At 41.7% G+C, this 9,905-nt stretch overlaps 1 protein-coding gene across 1 annotated transcript; it reads right to left on the bottom strand.

Annotated features, from left to right (window-relative positions):
- Window positions 1–1,454: 1,454 nt before the first annotated feature.
- On the bottom strand, window positions 1,455–8,783 carry rrm1 (ribonucleotide reductase M1 polypeptide). Its single transcript, XM_061973038.1, has 4 exons — window positions 8,594–8,783; window positions 3,900–5,881; window positions 3,385–3,573; window positions 1,455–1,761 (listed from the first exon to the last, which is right to left on the bottom strand). The coding sequence occupies exons 1-4, from the start codon at window positions 8,610–8,612 to the stop codon at window positions 1,570–1,572; spliced, it is 2,382 nt and encodes a 793-aa protein (XP_061829022.1). The 5' UTR covers window positions 8,613–8,783; the 3' UTR covers window positions 1,455–1,569.
- Window positions 8,784–9,905: the final 1,122 nt, after the last annotated feature.

Below are 9,905 nucleotides of genomic sequence, written 5' to 3'. Positions count from 1 at the left end.
CGGATCACGTGACCGTGTCACTTGACATCTCGTTGGCTGGCAGGATCGATTGCTTTGGTCTTAATTTACCGGAAGCGACTTTTTTTAAGTTTTATTTTTTTTAATTTTCAAAACCTTTACTTATAATATTCAGCATTTACATATAATCGAATAAATAATAATAATCAAAGCAAGTACAGAAACAGCGCCAATAAAGCAACTAAAGCAGAATGCAAAATATATGTTTGTAAAGTTCCGTAAATAATCAAAATTTGGAGCACAGCATCATAGTGGTCATTTTTTGAGTTTTGAATTCAAGCAACTAATATTTCTGCACTGAATTTTGAAACATGAATATTGCTCGCCAATTTTTAGGCAATGAAATTGTAATTTGCTGTAAATTCACAAAATTTAAACCCAAAAATGCAGTTACATAAATTCCGTCAATCAATCAAACGTTTATTTATATAGCCCTTAAATCACGAGTGTCTCAAAGGGCTGCACAAGCCACAACATCAGGGCAAGGAAAAACTCAACCCAGTGGGCTGACAATGAGAAACCTTGGAGGGGACTGCAGATGCAAGGGCCAAAGTCCCCAAAAAATATTTTGTAATATGGACACAATTGAGGGTTATAAAGAAATGTTAGACTGTGCATATATTTCCAGGATTTTGAGCTATTTCTGTATCTTTATAAACTCACTTACTGTACGTGTTGGAGAGGTAATTGCCCATTAGCTCTGTGAAAAAAGACTATTTATATACTGTGCTGGCATTACGATGTATTTTTCCAAGACTGTAAGATTTGCGTTTTATATGCTGGTACTGAAAGGACGGTACTCGGCAACGATCAGAACTTTTGACAATTCCGATAAAACTGCATTTTCTCTGCTGGGACGACTGGAGTTTCTAGCTTGACTCAGGTTCCTTGTGATGCTGAATCCAACACATCTGAGGTACTGTTTTAACTTCTTACTGTTGTTCTAACCCTTTAATAACCCTTTTCCTAAAACCTTCCAAGATGCTGAAATAAGCGTTTTAAATGTGACCGAGCAGGACTGTATTGTTCCCCGAAACCACACTCCTGCCTCTCCGTTTATGCAGCCTCACAGGTGTCGCTGCCATTCATTTCTATTGTCTCAGTTTTGCTCATGTAAAAAGCTTTTCTTGACCTCATTTTGATGTATTATTAAGCTATTTATAGCCAACATTTATGATCCATGTTGAACAAATCAGTACAATTATTTTCTTTGAAGCTGTTTTGATAATTTATTTTTGTTGTGGCTTTTGCAGACAATAGTGAGGACGAGGAGGGTACTGTTTTGATGTGGATAGATCTTTCCTCTTCTGGTTGCTCTGGGCTGTAATAAGTGTAAATTTTTTGCTGTAAAAAGTTTTCATTTTGTAAAAAAATAAATAAAACTCAAATGTTTGCAGGTTGAATGTGTTTTTGCATTGGATCTTCAGACAGTACTGTATATTTACACATTTTATTTAGTAAATGTAATATTAAGAGAACATGTTGACAACAGTATAACATTTATCTCTTCACAGAGAATAAAGCATGTAGTGTAAGTGACTGGGGAAGTGTTCAAGAGCCACACATGAGGCATTCATCTCTGTTCTCCAGCGAACACACCATGGCGGCTGTGTTGCGCTCCTTCAGATCCTGCTCATTGGCAATCTCTGGCTTGGCCTCCTTCAGCTTCTCCTTGTTCAGCGTGAACTGGATGGGGTTGGCGGCAGGCTTGGTGCGCAGGTAGTACATGCCCGTCTTCAGGCCCTAAGGCAAAGAGGACCACAAGTGGTCATTTTAAATGCTTGAGGCGTTCGGGGCCCAACTTGTCCAACTACAGAAGGGACCCACTTAAATAACAGTGAATAAGTAATCTGACTCTTGATTTTAAGTCGCATTCAAAATGTATATCTAACCGCTACATCATTTAAAGCGGCCCGCATAAGCCCTGAAATAATGTGAGTCAATAAAGCATTTTAGCATTGACTAAATGTAATCTTTTCATCATGACAGACAGAAATACATGTGTTTCATGCTATTGAGTATATTTAAACTTTATTATCTAATAATGCAACAAATATAATACTATTAATTTCAAACTTTAAAATGAAAACAAAATAAATATCTGCTAGTTATATCAATGCAAATTATTCATCAAATTGTACACTGTAGAAATGACAATAGATTTTACAGTAAAAAAACAAAATTGGCAGCTCAATTGCCAGGATTTTACAGTAAAAAACACTATAGTGCCGTTTTTCTGTAAAAAAATATGCTGTAAAAAAGTTGTGGCGACTCAGCTGCAAGTTTTGGGGTTTTTCTACTGAAAAATCTATATTTTTTACAATGTGTATACAAATATAATCAAATGCATAGCAATTAATTTAATATCTAGTGAATTCTTACACATTTATATTCACACATTATGTAGGGTTACAAGCGGCCCTCTTAGGGCATCCATAACTACGATGTGGCCCTCAGTGTGACCGTGTTCCACACCCCTGATCTAGGCTACCGGTAATTACAAAATAAATACCAAAAAGATTCTGCAAAAAAAGAGACTCATGATTTTTGTATACATTACGCAGTGCTAAAATAAATACATTTCTAAATAATTATGTTTCCTAAATAAATTGTCAATAAAATTTGAGTGCAAATGAGTGTAGGTTCATAGGCAACACTAAATCGGCCCTGCAATGAAGTGGCGACTTGTCCAGAGTGTACGCCGCCTTCTGTCCAAGTGCAGCTGGGATAGGCTCCAGCACTCCAGTCAGTGACCCCGATAGGGCCATCCAAAACGTTGGAAAATAGATGGATGAAAATGCAGCTTCACCGCTTAATTGTTGTGCTTAACCTCTTAAGGCCCAAGCTGTTTGTTTACATGCTTTTTTTTTAATTTCTCTTTGCCATTTGGGCTTATTGGACCCTATATAGAATAAAAACTAAGAATCATCTTTTGAGTTGATGTACTTAGTCCATAAGTACACAAACGGGTACTTCATGTTTAGTGACATGCTAATTCTTATTTTTTCACTTTTTTTCCCCAAATTCCATTGTATGTTATACTCTTCTGACACCACCAGATGGCAGTATAAGTGTCCACATAAGCGGCCATAAGACCCCAATTCAGTAGTGTGCACAATCTTGGGTATAAGAGCTAAAAGGTGCTGTCCACACATGTGGCCACTAAGCCTTTAGAGGTTTTTAAGGAACGTATGTATGACTTCAGTTCGGTTGACATTGGCATTACTGCCACAAGTGATGGAAAAGTGTATTACAACCGAGTCCATGCAGACAACAGCTGAAAAAAAAATTCTAGCGGTCCTTTAGGGGGCGCTCATGGCCGAACAATGGTTAAGAATCACTGATAAAACATTTGCGCAGACTCACTTGTTTCCAGCCATAGAAGTGCATGCTGGTCAGTTTGCCATAGTTGGGCTCAGCTATATGGATGTTCAGGGACTGACTCTGGTCAATGAAGGCACCTCGGTCTGCGGCCATCTTGAGCACCATCTTCTGGGAGATCTCCCATATGGTTTTGTAAAGCTCCTTCAGGTCATCTGGGATCTCAGCAATGTCCTGTAGGAGGGGCGATTACAAATCATGGATGAAGCCAGAAACCAATTGAATTATCCACTCTCTGCTTTTGATGGTACTCAAAAGTACCACCTCAGAAATTACTTGGCTCTTCAAGTGCCACCATAACAACCAACATTACAATATAGTAGCATAGTAGGCACAAATAGCCATTAAAAACAAGGCAGAGGTTTGATTTAACACGTATGTTGGCCACATTACACAGTTTAAACATTCAGACTGTGGTTGAATATTGAATTAAGTGATTATTTTTGGCATACCACAGTTTGAGAAGGACTGGTATACGGTCTTAAACATGCTGCACTGACCTGGATTGATCCGTTGTGCGCAATGAGCTGGTTCTTCATGTCCTCATTCCACAGCCCTCGCTCAGTGAGGTCTTTGAGCAGGTGAGGGTTGACGATCTGGAACTCCCCAGAGAGGACTCTGCGGGTGTAGATGTTGCTGGTGTAAGGCTCAATGGACTCGTTGTTGCCCAAGATCTGGGCGGTGGAGGCCGTGGGCATGGGCGCCAGCAGCAGGCTGTTCCTCACGCCGTGTTGGGCGATTTTTTCCTTGAGTATCTTCCAGTCCCACAGGTCGGTGGGCGTCTTGTCCCACATGTCGTATTGCAGCACACCCTTGCTGACAGGCGAGCCCGCGTACGTCTCGTAGGGCCCGTGCTCGGCGGCGAGCTCGCAGCTGGCCTCCAAGGCGGCGTAATAGATGGTCTCGAAAATGCGGCAGTTGAGCAGCTGAGCTTCCGGGCTTTCGAAGGGATGACGCATGAGGATGAAGGCGTCTGCCAGACCTTGGACGCCGATCCCGATGGGCCTGTGACGCATGTTGGACTTCTCTGCTTCAGGAACCGGGTAGAAGTTGATGTCGATGATCTTGTTCAAGTTCTTCACGATGACTTTGGTGACAGCCGCCAGCTTCTTAAAGTCGTATGTGCGCTCTGGGGTGACGTACATGTTGAGGGCGATTGAGGCCAGGTTGCACACGGCCACCTCGTCCTGGCTGGTATACTCCACAATCTCCGTGCAAAGGTTACTGCACTTGATGGTTCCCAAGTTCTGCTGGTTGCTCTTCTTGTTGCAAGCATCCTTGTAGAGCATGTACGGCGTTCCCGTTTCCGTCTGCGACTCAATGATGGCGTACCACAGCTGCTGAGCCTTGATCACCCGCTTCACCCGGCCCTCCTTCTCGTATTTGGTGTAGAGCGCCTCAAAGTCCTCGCCCCAGCACTCGTCCAGGCCGGGACACTCGCTGGGACACATGAGGGACCAGTCTTGGTTGCTCTCCACTCTCTTCATGAAGAGGTCTGGAATCCAGAGGCCGTAAAAAAGATCTCTGGCTCTTTGTTCCTCCTTGCCGGTGTTCTTCTTCAGCTCCAGGAAGTCAAAGACGTCAAAGTGCCACGGCTCCAGGTACATGGCGAAGGCTCCGGGCCTCTTGTTGCCACCCTGGTCCACGTAGCGCGCCGTGTTGTTGTAGACCCTCAGCATAGGAACCAAGCCGTTGGAGTTGCCGTTGGTACCAGCAATGTAGCTCCCCGTAGAGCGGATGCAGCTGACCGCCACGCCGATGCCACCCGCCGACTTGGAGATGAGGGCGCACTGCTTGAGCGTGTCGTAGATGCCCTCGATGCTGTCGCCCTGCATGGCCAGCAGGAAGCAGCTGGACAGCTGAGGTCTGTTGGTGCCCGCGTTGAAGAGCGTGGGCGACGCGTGCGTGAACCACTTCTCCGACAGCAGGTTGTAGGTCTCGATGGCGGCGTCGATGTCCGTGCGGTGGATGCCGACCGCCACCCTCATGAGCATGTGCTGCGGTCTTTCGGCCACCTTGCCAGTGATCTTGAGCAAGTAGGAGCGTTCCAGCGTCTTGAAGCCAAAGAAGTTGTAAGAGAAGTCACGGTCGTAGATGATAGCGGAGTTAAGGCGGTCTTTGTTCTCCAGGACCAGGTCCAGAGTTTCCTTGGAGATCATGGGGGAGTGGCGCCTATTCAGAGGGTTGACGTAGGTGTACAGATCCTCCATCACCTCGCTGAAGACTTTCTTGGTCTCCTTGTGGAGGTTGGACACGGCAATGCGCGCGGCGAGGATGGCGTAGTCGGGGTGCTTGGTGGTGAGCGTGGCGGCGATCTCTGCGGCCAGCGTGTCCAACTCCACCGTGGTGACGCCGTTGTACAAACCCTGAATCACCTTCATGGTGATCTGGGCTGGATCCACAAAGTCAGAGTTGAGGCCGTAGCAAAGCTTTTGGATGCGGGAGGTGATCTTGTCAAACATGACGCGCTCCTGGCGTCCATCTGAGGGGTGGGGGAAAAAAGACACCACTCCCAAGTTTAAATAGAATATTCTGATGAACTGCATTTTTACGGAAATAGCACGGTTATAATACATCGAGATTGTTGTGAAAAATAGATGGACAGTGGCCTCGTCACTCGTGTTTTTGCAAACGTCTGCAGCTAATGCAACAAAAACACACTAACTTACTCTTTTTTTTGTTTGTTTATTACAAAGCTGACCTTGCTTAACATGGCATGCAAAAGATTTTTAAGCATCGGCATGTCAGGCATCTGGAGCATGCCAGTTATGACTGATATATAGCGGTGTACATATTTCCAGAACCAAAATCATTAACGTTGATTGGGTGATTGCAGAATATTTTGCAGTCCAAAGAAAACCAAAAGTAGATTTCTTTTTTTGCAACAGCCTAATGAGCAGGACAGTTCATAATAGAGATTTCTTAATGAAGTTTCATTTAAAAGCCGATGACAACAAAGAGCCACTGAACAGGAGTACTTATTATTTATTTATTATTTATTAGCCTTTATTTAACCAGGTAAAATCCCATTGAGATCAAAGATCTCTTTTCCAAGGGAGACCTGGCCAAGAGGGCAGCAGCAAGGTTACATTAAAAACAGTAAACAAATACATAAAACATCCCATTTACAACATTAAAACTTGCTCACATGACACATGTGCATACAGACAAGGTAGACTGCAGTCCTTTCACAGAAGTTTTAAACTCATTCAACGTAACTAGGGTTTGAAGTTTGATATTCGATTGTAGGTTATTCCATGCCTTCGGTGCTGAAAACCTAAATGCTTTCTTGCCCAGTTCAGTTCTTACTTTGGGGACGACAAATTGCAGAACATTCATTGAACGAAGATTGGGACTTCCTTGTTTCTTTGTTAAAAGATAAGATGGAGTGATGGAGTACACTTCATACTTCGATTAGTCGGCTAATTGCAAAGCAAGTTAGTTGCAGCACTATGCACAAACAAGGCGTAGATACAAAAGTGAGAAATGTATGTATCTAGAAAGAACTTTTGACTGTTTATAGGCATTTTTCATACAATAGTGAAGTGCAGGTGTGCCTAATGTGGTAACTTTTATTTTGTTTGAGACTATTAGCCTACACTTTTGGTATACACACACAAAAACAACTAAGCCTTAAACATGACAGTGACAGAGAGGCAGGGCCTCACGTGTCATCATGGAAAGAAAAAAAATTAATTAAATTGTTGTGTATCCAGTGATTATACTATAAAGTTATTTTCCATTTAACTTCACCAGTTTTAGATTATTTTTATTCAAAATCGCTGAATTTTCACATTTGTCGTTCAAATACTGAGAAGAGACTTGCGGTGAGTTAGCAGCCAGTTGAGCCTCTCCATGGATTGCGCAATGACTCGGCTAACTGCTGGCCTGCTGTGCAGTGAGACTGTATTGCTATATAAATTATATTATACATTTCCATAGTTTAGTTAGCTGAGGTATATAATGTACAGTGTATTTTGTTAACAACTGTATGTGTGTAACGTATTTCTCGTGCTGAGCAATCATAAAACGGCTGCGAAGACGCACTGGGTGAGGCACGCAGTTCTTCCGCCTCATGGTGGTCCAGGGCGCTAGTGATCCCAGGGATCATTCTTGCGTCTACTCAGCTGCAGAATAAGTGACAACAAGCTAGCAGTACTCTGACTCGCCACACTGGGAGAAGTGCGAGCAGACACATGTCTCTCCAGCGGAAGCCAACTGTATTTATAACAAACATGGCATTTTTATTAGAGTAAACCAGCGTTTGTGGGTGTGTTTTGTCAGATGCAAAAATATTGTTTAATTGCTTGCAATAACATTAAATCAAGTGAATGTGTCTGCCAATATGGAGGATTATATACTGCATCTAAGATTAAATACTTCTCTAAACTGGACTTTAAGACAAAATTAATGTGATCATACAAAGTAGGTTTTCATGGTGGATAGCTATTGCTGCTTCAGATACAAATACAGAAAGGTAAGATACTTGATTTATTTTTGTTAAAACCAAATGGGACCAAAAAGTATTTAATAACAACTTTATCAAATACTTTTTGGACCCATTTATCATATCATAACATCATTATGATAATGTTTATATGAAAGCAAATAAATCCCTTCTTTTTATTGATATTCTAAAGCGCAACCTAATGATTAGAGCTACACATGTGAATTTAAGTATAAAAAAAACTCCAAAAGTATCTTTGCCTCACCTGGTGTACAGTTCACCGCACGTCACTGAAACATGAGATATACTTATGGATCGATAGGATATACAATGACTTAGGAATCTTATTAAATGACAACCAGTGACTTGTGCATGTAAAATAGGATTGCATAACAAAATAAAAGGTGGTGGTTAAAAACTCAAATTGAATCGGGATTTACCACAACAATAATACTTTTAGCAAGGTACTCTTTGTCCATGAATGTTTTTTAAGTGTTTAAAGTTTTTTTGTAGTGATGTACTCTTTGTCCATGAATCTTTTTGGATGACCGAGTTGGCGCCAACGACAGACTAGAAACCGGAAGCAGCCAAATGATACATAACGACACAAAAAATCAACATCTAGGAGGTTTCAGGCAATGCTGTTTATACGCATTTACAACTAAAGATACTAATCAGCGGTACACAATGAAGCTGATTAACAGTTAAAAGCTGTTTGTGTGCACAGATTAAGCTCGAATGGCTCACCTCTCTTAACCACATGCATGTCGGGACTGTTTAACGTAGTTTGTCCTCTGGGAAGCCGCGGCAGCTACAACAAGGAACTCTCCACGGCGTCAAAATGCACAGTTCAGACACACACAAAAAAAAGCTCGACTACTGCGCGCCAAATCTGCCCTCAAAAACCCGCTAACGGTGGTTTTGTAGGAAAAGCTGGACCGCGAAGGCGTCGGCAAAGCGGCAGTTTGACCAATCAGCAAATAGAGAAGGCGGGTCTTGACTGTAGGAGCCAATAAAAACAAAGTCGGATCGCTTCCGGTGTGTTTTCCAAACGAAATTGTGGCGGGACTCCAAAGAAGTAGGTCAAATATAACAAATAAAGTGGTTGCCTCGTATCATATCAAACATGTTTCTTGAATCAGTAAAAATACTCCCGAGTACATGAAATATGGAGTCCTTAATACGTAGTGCGTGTATTAATCGGGGTCACGGGGGACCTATCCCAGCTGTACTCGGGGGGAGTAGTCGCCACTTTATCGTAGGGTCAACATTCACACTTTCAGGCTTAATACTTTTAAATTAACAATAAAATATTGGAGTTTGATTAAAAGTACAAATGCCCTTCAATTGATATCCTTGTTTAAAACATTAAAATTATTTAGATAGCCCTTTTTGTCTTTTTTATTTTATTTTTTTTCATATTTTTTATATTATTACTTTCTCTGTATTTGATTTTGTTGTTGTTGAAAATGTATGTTTGTTGGTCAATTAAAAAAAGTATATATATATTCCAACGCTAGAACCGGAAGTTGCTATTTAAAACAACAACAAAAATAAGGCTGCGGGATGGCTTTGTAGCTACTTCCGGTCCCTGTGTCGGGAAATAAAACAAGTTGATCTGTGATTTTTTTTTTAAACGAAATTCCAACTATTATTTGTCATGTTCGTGTTTGAAGGATGAGGCCGTTTTGATAGCAAGTAACTTAGTTTTAATAACTCGCGTTCTCAACAACATACATGTGTCTCCATGCAGTCTTGCTCTACCACATTATGTGGCACAGTTAGATCCACTATGGACTGGACTCTCACAATATTATGTTAGATCCACTATGGACTGGACTCTCACACTATTATGCTAGATCCACTATGGACTGGACTCTCACAATATTATGCTAGATCCACTATGGACTGGACTCTCACACTATTATGTTAGATCCACTATGGACTGGACTCTCACACTATTATGTTAGATCCACTATGGACTGGACTGTCACACTATTATGTTAAATCCACTATGGACTGGACTCTCACACTACTATGTTAGATCATGGGTGTCAAA

Source organism: Nerophis lumbriciformis, linkage group LG17 (genome assembly GCF_033978685.3).
Source record: "Nerophis lumbriciformis linkage group LG17, RoL_Nlum_v2.1, whole genome shotgun sequence".
NCBI lineage: Eukaryota > Metazoa > Chordata > Actinopteri > Syngnathiformes > Syngnathidae > Nerophis > Nerophis lumbriciformis.
Note: the sequence above shows the minus strand (reverse complement) of the source record. Positions and strands in the feature narration are given on the sequence as shown.

Coding starts and splice junctions, on each gene's coding strand:
- rrm1 (XM_061973038.1), bottom strand. Junction 3,574..3,899: donor CGCACAACGGATCAATCCAG/GTCAGTGCAGCA, acceptor CCCCTCCTACAG/GACATTGCTGAGATCCCAGA. Junction 1,762..3,384: donor ACTTCTATGGCTGGAAACAA/GTGAGTCTGCGC, acceptor TCTTTGCCTTAG/GGCCTGAAGACGGGCATGTA.